This window comes from Lepidochelys kempii, chromosome 1, assembly GCF_965140285.1.
Source record: "Lepidochelys kempii isolate rLepKem1 chromosome 1, rLepKem1.hap1, whole genome shotgun sequence".
NCBI classification, from domain to species: Eukaryota; Metazoa; Chordata; order Testudines; family Cheloniidae; genus Lepidochelys; species Lepidochelys kempii.
Window position 1 is genome coordinate 206,013,039 of NC_136380.1, and position 15,353 is coordinate 206,028,391.

Consider the following 15,353-nt stretch of genomic DNA (forward strand, 5'->3'; position numbering starts at 1 on the left):
GCTCTGCACATACATTTTTGGGGGGAAAGGGGGGGGCAAGGATGGCTAATTTGGTACTGGTATGGCCGCAGATAGTTCAACATGAAACATTTCAGGATCATGCTGCGTAATTTAAAAAGTAACTTCCTCAAAAGTTCTTTCTGCTGGATGACGGACATAGTATTTACAGCCCTGGAGAACTAAGGACTCCATATTTGCCCCCCCGCACGACCAGACAGTCTTGGCAGCAGCAGTGCAAGCTTTCCCACATTGCTTCCCAAAACCTGCTTCAAACACGATGGAACAGGGTCACCTTTAGAAGGCAATTCAGTCTCCGTGGTCCACCGGGTCCTCAACCTTTGGGTGAGACTCCAAACAAAGGTGTCACTTGGACTGTGGACACTAGGAATTGGCCTGAAGCTGTAAACTTACTTTATGCAATCAGACAGTAATGACTTCCAGTCCCGTGGACTGAGTTGAATCAATAATGCAAGAGGATAATGATTTCATAACCCTTTCCTTCCCTCCCCCGAAGCTGATGCAGTCCATTTTTGAGAATGATCATTGGCTATACAACGGGTCCATGTTCTTGCCCCACCTCTTGATTTTACTATTGGGGGAATGGTATTTGTATGACAGAACTTTTGGCACAGTGCTTCTTCCCAACGGAAAGCTCCTCAGTGCTCACAGGCTACCTTGAGTGGTGAAGTTGAAGAGTGCAGGTTTCTCTCGCCCATTCGGTAGTTTGACATTTGGGTCCCGTAGTTCATCGAAGAAAGAGTGTGCACATGCTTCCAGGGGAGTCAGGCGGGCAGTGGGGGTGTACTCCAGCAGACGGCTACATAGTGCGATTGCTTCTGGTGGAGTGCGGGGTCGGAAGACCTACAGAAAAACAAGAAACAGATTGTTTGGGCTTGTTTCTTTTTTATTACTGCAGCAAGTCTGAGCAATTAAATCTCTCAGTGCCTAGTGAGTTGAAACTAAATGCTATTTGTGCTAATATAATGGGTCCTCAGGTATTGGGATGGGAGAATCCAGCTTCTGGGGTTGAAAAGGTTAAGTGAAAAGGATTTTGCTGTGTGGGTGAAGGTGCAATGCTAGTGAAAGGCTGCATGGGAGAGCTCAGAGAAACAACTCTAAGAATTAAAAGAAAATTCATTGATCTTATGACAACACACACATTGGGTGAAATCAGCCATGCATATGATAGGGAGAGGGGTGCAAATGAGCAGGATTCATTGAAAGTTAAAATTAAAAAGGTTGCCATTGTTCATTTTGGCAGCAAACAAATGATTTTCCCCCCTAATGTGGATTTTTGCAGGCAAGTTGGTCAGATTATTGCTATGGATGACACTGTTCAAGTTTGGAAATGAACAGGTTTGGTGCAGAAAAGCTCTCTACTTCAAGTTTACAGGTGCTTCTTCTTCTTGACATTATTGTGTTAAGTGATTCCTACTAGTTAACAGAGATAATTCCTGCACATTTGGAGTTTGTGAGAACACTAAAAGGTGATGAGTGAGAAAGCTATCTGACTCTCTCAGAAGTTTACCTTGAGGATATAAACCACAGAGTTCACAGCAGTTCTTCCTTGAAGTTATAGTTCAGATCCCTTAAAAAATGGTCCTACATAGCCAGAATGACGCCCCAAATCTGCCTTCCCCATCACATTACATTCAAGGCAAAATTGGACAGTCACATCCATGTCCTTAACACGCTGCTTGAGCTGTTTCCGTTCACTCTGTTGCACGTGGAATACAGGCCAGGGAGAAGCGTGGTGAGAGGTGGGGTGGGAGTGTTAAATTCTGATGTCAGCATTTTTGATGCAATTGAGCTAATCCAAAATGCTTTTGAACCAATGCAGGTGAACCCAAACCACCTAGCATCAAGGAATGACCTATACATCATATGCTAACTGACTGCAGCCCCAGGCACCTGGACAGGCTCAGCTTCAGTAGATTTTAAACTGATGACATTTATGCTCATATTAATTAAAATTAACCTGGTCACTGACAACAATTGACTGATTTTTTTTTAAACCCCTTGGTGCCCAGCTGGGTCAGGAGCACCTGAGTTAGTTCTAATGCATTCTGTACTAACTCATCATGTCAGGGAATCCTGACTCCTGGAGTCAAAGAGTTAAGGTACTAAAAGAGCAGAATTTGTTCAGGTTGCTGGGAAGATACCATGGGCACGACAGTAATGTAAGAAAAAGCTTCTGTTTGGCACTAAAGTCCAAATACTGTAGCCCCTGCAGTCAGTTCTAATGACTTCTACACTTGAAGTAGCTGCGTGTATATTTTTAGGGGGAGGGATAGATGGAGGTTATTTACATTCAGTGTCAAAACCCATTGCCTCCAGAGTTCGGATTACTGACCACAATACAAGGGTGGTGCAGTGGCATATGATTCCCAAGTTACAGCCCACACGAGAACAGGACAGTCTCCTTTTATTAAATGAAGATAGAAAACAGAGAACCACTGAAATCTGCCCTTTAACAAAGGAATCCCTCTGACCCCCCACTCCCTTAAATTCCTCATCTTTCAGGTCAGTGAACCTCTGTCAACATTTATAGAATTTAAGAAACAACTGCTCAGCCTCTGTCTGGACTGGGAATGAGTCACTCAAGGTAAGCAATTACTACAATAATCTATACGCCAGAAACTGAAAAACCAAAAAACCCCACACAAATACCCACCCTCCGCACATAAAGAGTTATTAAAAAGTGAAACGTGTGCAGATCTACGCCTATCTAACCATTATCTTTTTGTATGACATGGGGAAAATATTCACCTGGCTGCTAGCTGATGTGTGGCTGTTTTAACCCAACTTTTCCACTTCTAGCTTTTCTCTCTCCTCTTTTCAAGACTAGCCCTAATAATTTGAAAAAATATTTAAGTACATACCCGCACTCCTGAGGTGAAATGTCCTGTTCCTGACGAGTCCTAAAGATGATAATGCAGTGAAATAATCCAAACAGGGGGAGTCAATCCAAAAGAGAATAGTCCAGCAAGGAAAAATATATCCAATATTATAAGAAATCCATGGCGTGGGGGACATAGAAAATGTTTATACAATTAGAAACTTTAAACATCACTCTCCATAGCAGCAAGTCCAACTTGACCACAGTGTATGCCAAAAAAATTGATTGTGCAATGGTGAGGCATAGTATAGAAACATTTCTATGTTAACTTATGTTCCAATGCCAGTGCGTTTACTAAAAAAATAAATAACAAAAAAAGTTGAAATCAAAATTCTAACTAGAAAGAAAAGGGTAACTGAGCTGCCATCTTAAGCAATTTGCAGTCCTCTCTGTCCTGGATATAAATGTCCATAGACAACGGGGCTGAATTAGTTTGTCTTAGTGTGTGCATCCCTCATGCACAGACTACATATTTTTCCTCTGTAAATCTGTCCCAGAGACACAATGTGAAAATTTTTTAAAAAACCAATTTATAATTTCTGCTGAAGAGAAAATAAGAAGTTTTAATTTGTATTTCTCATTTGGCTGTTTTAAATTTGTGTGAGCTATGAGTGTATCAGGCCGCCGCGGATTATTCTCCATTTTGGATTGACTTCCCCACCAATGGATTTGATTTGATGATGTTATCTCTTTAGGATTCTTCAGGAACTGGACATGTCTCCTCAGGAGTGAGGGTATGGACTTAATTTTCTCACTTTACTGTGGGCTTTCCCCCCCGCCATATCCTTGCACCCATTACTTAAAGCAAAAACCTGCATCTTTTAGCTATAGTAATTCAACACAGTTCCACCAGAAATTCTGACTAATTCACCCACCAAGAACTACACAAAAGGGTACAACATTAAACATGAAGAGCAAGGGACAGTCACAGTTACAGGTGAAGTGCACAACAATAAGTATGCTAACACTTAAGCACAATGGGGCACATCCTGAAAGCTGGGATGGTGTCAGTGCTCTATTGTGCCTAAGTGCCTAAAGGACGGACGTGACTCACCATTACCTGTGAACTCCCTCACTCTTATGTTCTGGTGAGACAGTTAAACAGTCTGAATGTAGTTTTCAGTGAGGGAATTGATTTTAATAAATAATCCGCGGATTATTTTTTAGTCTGCGGACTAAAATTTAGTGCACGGACTAAAATCCGGCCCATCAGAGTAAAATCTACGTCAGTTTACAATACACCTGGGTGAAGGGGGGAAAAAAGCTAAGTTCACAAAGTGAATATCGTTGGGGAGACTAACATTTAGTATGCAGACTAAATACGGCTGGGCAAAATGCACAGCAAGGCCACAGACAAAAAAAGAAACAAAAAAAAACAAAAACAAAAACCAACCAAAAAAACCACTGACAGGAACTTTTAAAGTGATCAAATACTACCCCACCTGCGCAGCAATTCATTTTTATAAAATGAAACAATTCCTTTTTTCAAGGTGAGATGTCCACAGTAGGGACAGACTCGTAAATTTCATTTTCAAAAATGAATGTGTTTTGGAGATAAACAAATGCAAAAAATGGTCTTTACAGATTAACATTTTTCAAGCAGAATTTGCACTTGTATGACTCAAACTAAATTTCCCAAAACAATCGTTTTCAGGCCGAGACCTCGCTCGCCAGAATTTCAGCCACTATTGCATTTTTTATGGCTGAGTTACAAACCCGTGAAAATGCTTGTGCAGAATGCACACGTAGAGAGTCATCTGAGCAGCCGTACCGCTTTTTCCTTCCACTCTCCAGTGACTCTATACTATATCAAAAAGCTGGAATACAATGCTACTTCTTCCTTTTTTCAAGTCTGTTGTTGATGTTCAAATGCTAATAAACCTTCATGGCTAAATAGGAAAACCAAGTTTGCTGCCTCTTCCAAATGGCCCCTCCTTCCTAAGATACACTGTGATCAATGTGCATTTTACTAATCACTTTTCAGAGACTGGCAATCATCGTAGACCTTTCAAAAACCATTGCCAAATTAAATGTCTCTAATACGACTCCCTGTTCCATTCCTCAAAAGGTGAAAGAACTTTTGTGAAGTCTTTGTTCACAAGCAGCATATTCACTTTTAATCTTCTCAATTTAAAGTAGCTGCAGTTGGTTAACAGTGCTCATGACCTGCCTGAATTTTAAAATCTTTCTACAGTGAGAGTGGGAAGAAAGAGCACAGATGGGGCTTAGGACGAACACACATCTTGCTTTACTCAGTCAGCATTCAGCTCTCAAACCAGACCACATGGGGTACTGGCAACGTATTGTTTTAACCAAATGGCTAGTCTGACTTTCAGTCATTGACATTCTTATAACAGACTTTTTTCCATGCACAACATGGAATTAATTCTCTTTTCTCTGTATAATTAAGCACCAAATGCGAGGCTTGACAATGTTACCCCAGCGTGCTCGTCTATCCTCATATGTATTACAAGACATTATTTCATGCCATCAGCGACAATGTATTTTGCATGCAGATTGTTGCAACTGTTAGCATGCTGTGACACCCAAGAAAGCAGAGGCTTATTAAAAATCACTATGGTGCTATTGCATAAGAACGACCATACTGGGTCAGACCAATGGTCTTTCTAGCCCAGTATCCTGTCTTCCGACAGTGGCCAATGCCTGGTGTTTCAGAGGGAATGAACAGAACAGACAATCCTCAAGTGATCCATCCCCTGTCGCCCATTCCTGGCTTCTGGCAAACAGAGTCTAGGGACATTTCAGAGCATGGTTTTGCATCCCTGCCTATCCTGGCTAATAGCCATTGATGGACTCATCTAGTCTTGGCCTTCCCTGCATCCTCTGGCAAAGGTGTATGTTGTGTGAAGAAACACTTCCTTTTGTATGTTTTAAACTTGCTGCCTCTTAATTTAATTTAGTGACCTTAGTTCATGTGTTATGAGAAGGAGTAAACAACACTTCCTTATTTATTTTCTCCACAATACTCATGATTTTACAGATCTCTATCATATCCCCCTTAGTTGTCTCTTTTTCCAGGCTGAAAAGTCCCAGTCTCATTAATCTCTCCTCATATGGAAGCTGTTTCATACCCCTAATCATTTTTGTTGTCCTTTTCTGTACTTTTTCCCAATTTCAATATATCTTTTTTGAGATGGGGCGACCACATCTTCATACAATATTCAAGATGTAGGTGTACCATGGATTTATATAGAGGCAATATGGTACTTTTTGTCTTATCATCTATCCCTTTCCCTACGATCCCAACATTCTGTTAGCTTTTTTGACTGCTGCTGCACATTGAATGGATGTTTTCAGAGAACTATCTACAATGACTTAAAGATCTCTTTCTTGAGTGGTAACAGCTAATTTATACCCCATCACTTTATATGCATAGTTGGGATTATGTTTTCCGATGTGCATTACTTTGAATTTATTAACATTGAATTTCATCTGCCACGTTGTTGCTCAGTCACTAAGTTTTGTGAGATCCCTTTGTAACTCTTCAGTCTGCATGATCTTGAGTAGTTTTATATTATCTACAAATTTTGCCACCTCACTGTTTACCCCATTTTCCAGATCATTAATATGTTGAACAGTACTGGTCCCAGTACAGATCCCTGAGAGACACCACTATTTACCTCTCTCCATTCATTCTTACCCTTTGTTTCCTATCTTTTAACCAGTTATTGATCCATGAGAGGACCTTCCCTCTTATCCCATGACAGCTTGCTTTGCTTAAGAGCCTTTGGTGAGGGACCTTGTCAAAGGCTTTCTGAAATCTAAGTACACTATATCACCTTTGTCCACATGCTTGTTGACCCCCCTCAAAGAATTCTAGTAGATTGGTGAGGCAAAAAACATGTTGACTCTTCCCCAGGAAACTGTGTTCATCTATGTGTCGGATAATTCTGTTCTTTACTATAGTAGTAAAAACAAATTTCAACCAATTTGCCTGGTACTGAAGTTAGGATTACTGGCCTGTAATTGCCAGGATCACCTCTGGTGCCACATTAGCTATCCTCCAGTCATCTGGTACAGAAGCTGATTTAAACGTTAGGTCAAGTTTGTGACATCACCGTTAAGAATTTATCTCCATCTTCAAGAGTTTATAGGTTTTCCCAAAAACCACCAACACAGATCCAGGCTCATATTTGGTGTACAACTCCTCAGAGTCTGTAAGCTAGTCTTTAATAGTCAATGTGGTGGAATTGGGAGGGAAGAGGATAACATTTTATCTAAGTCTCTTTGGAAAGATTTTTATATTAGATCAACAGAGCAAGCTTCTTCCCCACCCACTCCTTCCAAAAGCCTGAATGTTCATTTAGTTGCTAATTTTCTTTTGCTAGATGTAGTAAGTGCAAAAATCCCATTGAAAAAAGTGACATTTTGGCATGCATTTGTTTGGGTTTTTACACTCTGGACTGGTGCTGCGTTTGGTTTAACAAGAAAGGAGAAATGATAAACTTTCAGAGGAAAATTACTTAATGTGTGCAGCAGGTTGTTTTGTTTTATAAATGCCATATTTGCAGCTCTGGAGACTGCAGGCTTCTATCCAAAGAACAGGTGCAATATAGTAGCATTGTAAGCTTCTTTGCTTCTCCACTGTATCCCACTATACAATTATCGCTCTTACCCCTAACTTGGAGGAATCATTTTATAGAGGGCAGTTCAGCATCTTTCATCACTGTGTCTGTCAAGACTGTCTATGAGGATATCAATTATGAAGTGTTCAAGAGATCAACTCATTTCACACAGGCCACCAAAGAAGCGATCAGCTAGTAACAGCTTTCAGTTGCTAGAGTTGGAGGCCAGATTCGAACTGATGCTCTAAAAATGAATGGCTCAGGATTGCATTATCAGTTCCCTGACACATCTACTCCCTATTTGATAAAGTTCTGTGAAGATTAAGGATTCAGAACCACTGATCTCACTAGAAGGAAGGAAATTTATCAAGGTTTCCCACACACTTCTATCAGAATTGGGAGAGACAAGGTGGCTGAGGTAATATCTTTTACTGGATCAACTTTTGTTGGTGAGGGAGACAAGCTTTTTAGCTTACACGGAGCAAATTTGAATGGAAAACCCCTTATTACACATTAGGGCTAACCATTTTCTCTGAGGGTTTCTTTGATGGATACTGGGACGCTGACTTTAAAAGCAATTTCACAGTGTAACTATCACAATTCTAGAACAAAAAGCAACTCTCAAAAGCTCCCACTAAGAGAAGTGTAATTTTAAAAGACTTCCAGTAAACAAACCACATTCACAGAAAAAAATGAAAGTGAAAAAAAGATCTATAAAGATGGCAATGTTAGAGTTGAGCTTCAGTCAACAAGGAAATTCAAGGTTAAGGTTGAAGTTTTGTCCCCTGAATGAACCAGTTATTGTATTCTGGAACTACAGAAGAATTTGAAAACTACTCCAAAGACAATTTTCTGAAATACTGTTCCTGGATGCCTCTCTGAGGTACATAATGCCTGCAACACGATGAAAATATTTTTTAAAAGGGTTAAAACAAGAAACCTTCTTAAGGAACCCCCTCTTCCCCCATGGTGCATTTTGAATGTATAACTTATATTCCCCTTTGTATTAAAAATTTAATATTTAATACTTTAAGGAGTATTCTTGGATGACACATTATAGAAAGGTTTCAGAGTAGCAGCCGTGTTAGTCTGTATTCGCAAAAAGAAAAGGAGGACTTGTGGCACCTTAGAGACTAACCAATTTATTAGAGCATAAGCTTTCGTGAGCTACAGCTCACTTCCTCAGATGCATATCGTGGAAACTGCAGCAGGCTTTATATATACACAGAGAATATGAAACAATACCTATTCCCACCCCACTGTCCTGCTGGTAATAGCTTATCTAAAGTGATTTCCAGCACAAATCCAGGTTTTCTCACCCTCCACCCCCCCATTATAGAAAGTGCTTTGCAAGTCATAAAATGCCTGTGAGATACCATTCTTTATATTCAGATAGGAAAAAAATGAGGTAGAGAGTGAGGGTTACAGGCCCAATCTGCAAAGGTACTTAGGCACTCATAGTTTTGCTTCCACAGCAATTCACAAAACTCCCGTTGAACCCTGTAGGTGCCTAGACTCACTTGGCACCTAAGTTTTTGAGCAAAAGTTCCTTTTGGGCCTAAATTTCTAGCATTACTGCCTCAAGTCTAGGCACCAGACACTTATTTCCCACCTAAGCCCCCAATTCACAAACATGAAGTGGGGGAGGAAGGAAGAGGGGAAGATAGGCACTCACCCACCTAAGTCACGTGTAGGGCCTGATCCACTAGGTGTGCTCAGAGGCCGCCTACCAGATTGGGTCCCATTCAAAACCCAGCAAGCCAGAGGAAGAGGTGGGGATGGTGCCCACTTTGTAACTTTTAGCCTACTGGTCAGAACACTTGCCTGGGATGTCGGAGACCCAATTCCCTCCTCTGCCAGAAGGGAAGAGAGGATTTGAACAGGGGTCTCCCACCTCTCAGGGGAGTGCCCTAACAAGGGAGCTATGGGAGATTGTGGCATGCTGCTCCCTCAGTCACTCCTGTTGAACCTGTTCCACTTTGGATAACAAAAGAGTGATTGGAGCAGCGAGATTGGACCCTGGGTCTCCCACCTCCCACGTAGGTGCTCTAATGACATGGCTACTGAGTCATTTTCACTCTCTCTGAGAGGATCCAGGCTTAAGTGACTTACAAGTGAGTCAGTACAGGGCTGGGATCAGAACCAGAATCTTGTGTTGCATACTTAATCTCCAATCAACAGTCCACAAACTTGTAACGGGATCATTTGCATAATATGTTTTACTTTGCCAAGTTCTCAAAGGAATATTCATTACCCAGTAAGCTGTTCAGCTTCTGCCAAATCTTAAATGAAAAAGATATAAAGTAAGAAAAGAATTCCTTTTTTATATTTCAGTTCGGACACTCAATCTGAACTGCTCAGAGCCTTCCCAGGAAAGGCAACATCATTGGCCGAGAAGCACTAAACTATATGTGCTGCAATATAAAGGCAAAGCAGGAAGTAAATTACAGAGGACACTTCACACCAAACTTTGAATTTCCTTGTTCATGAGGATGTAAGTCACATCTTTAATATTATAGTAATTAAAAAAAAAAATTGAATGGTGTATTGTTTTTTTTTGTCACACACAAAAACCTGACAATTTCTTTTTGACAGTACTGGGCAGGAAAAGGATAATTTCTTACCTGACAATTTAGTTTGTCTTACATCACTCTAAAGGAACAGGTGGAAACAGGAGACTCACTGACAAAGTCACTGTCCCCTACACACAGAGTAGGATGGCCTGAACTTCCCAGTAAAATTTAAGTGGTTTTTTACTTATTTCAAATACAGTTATTTTCACCGTTAGACTAAAAAGCAGGGGCAAAATAACTATGGAAATATGGCACAGCCATAACAGATTATGAAAAATGGGAGAGGTGAACTGTTGAAGAATTATGAAAAACTACATTATTTTGGAAGAAACAATCAGTCTCCATTACTCTCTTACATCTGTATAGACAAGTGAGACATACTTCTAACCACAGGAAGTATAGCAGAATTTGCCTTTTTAACAATGTAATGTAGGCCATTTTATAAGATTATTGACAAAAGAATACAACAAAACATAGAACTAAATTATTTATGTCCCACAAACATTTTATATCAATTAGAATGAGAATGAACAGAATGAATAATCTATTTGATTGTTTGATAATCTCCCCCCAAAGCTAGAGTCTGAACATGAATTTTGGAAGCCGTAGAAGCAGAACAGAATCTGCATAAATCCTGGGAGAAAGTGAGGATAGCAACAGCGTGAAGGAAAGGTGGCAGCAATAGAGAGAGATAGCTAGAACCAGCAAGAGGAGAGAGAAAAGCTCACAGATGAGACTGTGCTATTTGACCTCAAGCCCAGACTGAGGGGATAAGAACAAGGCTGGCCTGCAGCTTACCCAAAAGATCCCAAGTTCCAGGATCAGTCATTAGCATACTATTTAAATATGCATACATAGAGAGAGGAAAGCTAGTAAGAAAATATGTTTATAATAATAAAGTACTTTGGCCAATACTTTATTCTGGTATTAGTTCTCCACTGTACTATATGAAGAATGTCAAGTATCAGAGGGTATAATAATATATATAATAATAATGCCTGAATCTGTAATTTTCACTTTATGCATCTGAAGAAGTGGGTTTTTCACCCACGAAAGCTTATGCCCAAATAAATCTGTTAGTCTTCAAGGTGCCACCGGACTTCTTGTTATATGAAGAACGCATTCCTAAAGACAGCATCCACCAACCTAGTCTATAATGCCTCCTGAATGTTTACACAGATGGCCAGATTACTATCCTGCACAGCTCCAAAATGAAAACCACGATGTGCCAATAACCTTGGAGAAGTATCAGAAGGGCTCAATCCCAGCAATTCAAGATTCCTGGATGCAGTTCACCTTAAGTCGTAACTATTCTCTCTAGTCATATAAACTAATTATAAACTTATAAATAAATTCACAGAGGATAGGTCCATCAATGGCTATTAGCTGAGATGGTCATGGATACAACCCCATAGTCCGGGTGTCCCTAAACATCCAACTGCCAGAAGCTGGGACTGGAAAAAACAGAGGATGATCACTAGAAATTGCCCTGTTCTGTTCATTGCCTCTGAAGCATCTGCAACTGGCCACTACTGGAAAACAGGATACTGAGGTAGATGGACCATTTGAGCCAGTGTGGCTGCACTTATGTTCTTAGGGGCTTGCTCACAGGGAAGGAAAAACACTGCTTCATAAATTATGTAAAAATCAGAGAGCATCTTGGAGGTATGGGAATAGACCTTAACCTGTGCCTACTACTACTTTGCTGTGAAGGAAGACAATTCTCTTCAAAAACAGAACTTGGTCTCTTGTACTCTTCTCATTTTTCATTTCCCCTACCAAAATGACTCTTGTCCATTGTCATCACACCACTGGCCTGAAGATTCTGGGAGCAGTTAATGAAATTACTCTTTGGAGCACACCCAAATTTAATAGACTAGTGTTTTATGTGAGAAAATTTACTTCACATGTGAAAGTCTTGCAAGGGACAGTTATCCCAAGACACCAGAAAGACTAGGATCACTATAAATAACACAACATGCCAAAAGATAGTGTGCACATTCTGTTGAATTTTACCACCTATAACTAGGGCTCCCTGTCTGTCACGGAAGTCATGGATTCCATGACTTTCCACGACCTCTGTGACTTCTGCAAGGGCCAGTGTGGCTGACCCCAAGGCTGCCCAAGCAGCTGGCTCTGGGGCCAGCTGCTCAGATGGCCCTCTCAGGACAACCACACCAGCCGCTGCTCCGGCAGCCCAGGACAGCGGTCCCCCGCCAGCTGGAGCAGCCATGGTCCACTGGCCTGGGCAACAATCCCCTGCCGGCCGGAGCAGCCACGGTCCTCGGCAGCTGGTGTCGCTGGCCCCCCAGATGCCCCAGTGCCCCCCATCCCCCAGATCACAGGTATTTTTAATATAAAAGTCATGGACGGGTCATGGATCGTGAATTTTTGTTTACTGCCCATGACCTGTCCATGACTTGTTCTAAAAATACCCATGACTAAATCATAGCCTTACCTATAACCAATATAAACATCAGTCATCCTCACAACAATCCTGCATGGTAGAAAGAATTATCTCTATTTTATAGAAATGGAAGTACAGCAGTCAGGTTAAATGATTTGACTAAAGCAACAAAGACCATACCTCTCACACGACTGAGCTACCCTCATGGCCAGAAGTCACACTAGAAGCTCAGTAGAGAATCTAGCTCGGCTGTAGGCAGCTGGCTGGGAAGGAGCTTCCAATGACCCATCAGTAGCAACCTGGACAGCAGAGTCCCCACACCAAAAAAATGATCAAGGGTCCATGCAGAAATCAAGAGAGCTGTGACTATGGTTTACATGCACCCTAGTGATTAGCCTTCAACAACTATTAAGGGATCGTAAATAACCTGTGATTCTCAGGAAATACTGAAGACAAACTTTCAACCCTAGTAACTGGTTTATAATGGGGAAAAGAGCAAGGCTTTTAAAAAATAAAAGCTGAGACTGGCTCCGGCATTTGTTTGTTTCTCAGAGCAGGAATGGGCCAGTGACCATAACCTTCATCAGCGCAAAGGCCAGCTCCATATCTAACCATGTGAGCCATCTTTCAGACTTCTCGGGGAATGGTTCAGAAAGAGGGTCCGCATGGCCAGACAGCTCTGTGTGCTGCCTCCATCTGCAGGCGCTGCCCACGCAACTGAGGAGCCGGCGCTTGGGTAGAGCGCACAGTCCCCTGTCCATACCTCTGCCTAGGGACATGCTGGCCACTTCTGGGGAGCTGTGCGGAACCAAGTAGGGAGCCTGCCAGCCCCACCACCTCTCCCCCAAGCATCAGCAGTGCCACCAGGCCACCTCCCGCCCAAGCACCCGGGGTTCCTCCTCCTCCCCCAGAGTACACAAGATTTAGTAAGGGGTATATAGTACAAGCCATGGACAGATCATGGGTAGTAAACAAAAATTCATGGCCTGTGACCAGTCCACGACTTGTACTAAAAATTCCCATGACTAAAACGTAGCCTTACTTAGAACTACATTCGTGTCCGGGGGGGGGGGGGGGGGGAGGGAGGGGAGGAGGACTGGCACTTGCAGGAAGGAAGTGTTCAATTAAACAGTTTCAAGAATCTCCAACATATGGATGCAAACCTACAGTCCCTATCCATGTCAATACTGTACTTAGTGATATTATACTGAGTTTACATAGATGAGATGTCTTTAAATAAAACTAGATCTACTGGGTTTATGTGCTCTCCTCAATGAAGGGAAGGTGGCATAATGGAGTGGTGGTACCATCTCTATCAGATGAATATCACAGGAAAAGATCAAGAATAAGGATTGTACAGTAAAAATCCGTGGGTAATATGATTTTAAGTGGAGTTTATTCATGTACAGGGACCTGAGTGTAGCGCTAAGAAGTTTAAAATAGTTACAATTCCGAGGCCCATATGGCCATTACTATCTAGAGATTGTGTTAAATGCATTAGAAATACCCAAGACAATAGGTCCCAACTCCAAAGACCTTGTAATCTAAATACAGTAACTCCTCACTTAACGTTGTAGTTATGTTCCTGAAAAATGCTACTTTAAGCAAAACAATGTTAAGTGAATCCAATTTCCCCATAAGAATTAATGTAAATGGGGGGGTTAGGTTCCAGGGAAATTTTTTTCAGCAGCCAAAAGACTGTATTTTTATATATATATATATATATATATATATAATGCACATATAATATATAATATATTAATATATATAATTAATATATAATATAATGTATATTATTATATTATATATAATATAATATATAATACATATATTAATTAATATACAATATATAATGCACATATATGTGCAGTATATATGTGCAATATATGTGTGTGTATATATATATATATATGTGCAATATAAGATTTAAACAATTGAATACTGTACACAGCAATGATGATTGTGAAGCTTGGCTGAGGTGGTGGAGTCAGAGGGTGGAAAGGGTGGGATATTTCCCAGGGGCTGCCTTACTGCTAAATGATGAACTAGCACTCGGCTGAGCCCTCAGGGGTTAACACATTGCTGTTAATGTAGCCTCACAATCTACAAGGCAACACAAATGGAGGGAGGAGAGACAGCATGGCAGACAGAAACACACACTGTGTGTGTGTGGGGGACGACACAGAGAGAGATGCGCATTGCCCCTTTACGTACACTGACCCCACAGTAAGTACACTGCCTTTTTAAGTAGATCAACAAGTTGAGACAGCAGCTGCTACCAGCAAGCTCCCTCAGTCCTGAGCCCTGTCATGTCCCTCCTCCCCCACTCTATGGAGATGGGGTAAGCAGGAGCAGGGGGACACCCTAACATTAGCCCCCCTCTCCTCCCACATCGCACAGCAAGCAGAAGGCTCCCGGGAGCAGCTCCAAGGCAGAGGGCAGGAGCAGCACATGGCAGCGGGGGGAGGGACAGCTGAACTGCCAGCAACTGATAGCCTGCTGGGACACACGGAACTTAGGGGAGCGGGGAGCTGATGTGGGGGGCTGCTGGTCCACCCTGGTTCCAAGCCCCCACCAGCTAGCTCCAATGGGCTGCTCTTCCTGCAAGCAGCAGACAAATCAGGCGGCTGCCAAACGATGTTATAAGGGAGCATTGCGCAACTTTAAATGAGCATGTTCTCTAATTGATCAGCAATGTAACAACATTAACCGGGACAACTTTAAGTGAGGAGTTACGGTAGATGACACAAAAACCAAAACTGGAGAGCATGGCAGAGAATGTTATGTAACACAAGAATATTTAATTCAAGTTTGCAATGTTTTAAAAATATCTTCCTTCATTCCCCTTGCTTATTTTACTTATTTATCTTTATTATAAATTATCTTTT

The 15,353-nt window shown here is 41.5% G+C and overlaps 1 protein-coding gene across 6 annotated transcripts in view; it reads right to left on the bottom strand.

The window, feature by feature from the left end:
- The window catches only part of GSK3B (glycogen synthase kinase 3 beta), a 267,577-nt gene that overhangs the window by 20,134 nt on the left and 232,090 nt on the right, over positions 1 to 15,353 (bottom strand). For 5 of the 6 annotated variants that reach the window (XM_073309445.2, XM_073309401.2, XM_073309410.2 and 2 more), the window contains exons 9-10: positions 2,883 to 2,921; positions 675 to 861 (exon numbers count right to left, since the gene is read on the bottom strand). In XM_073309445.2, the coding sequence (XP_073165546.1) occupies positions 675 to 861; positions 2,883 to 2,921 (226 nt within the window). The remainder of the gene's footprint in view (positions 1 to 674; positions 862 to 2,882; positions 2,922 to 15,353) is intronic. The other variant, XM_073309439.2, reaches the window with a different exon arrangement.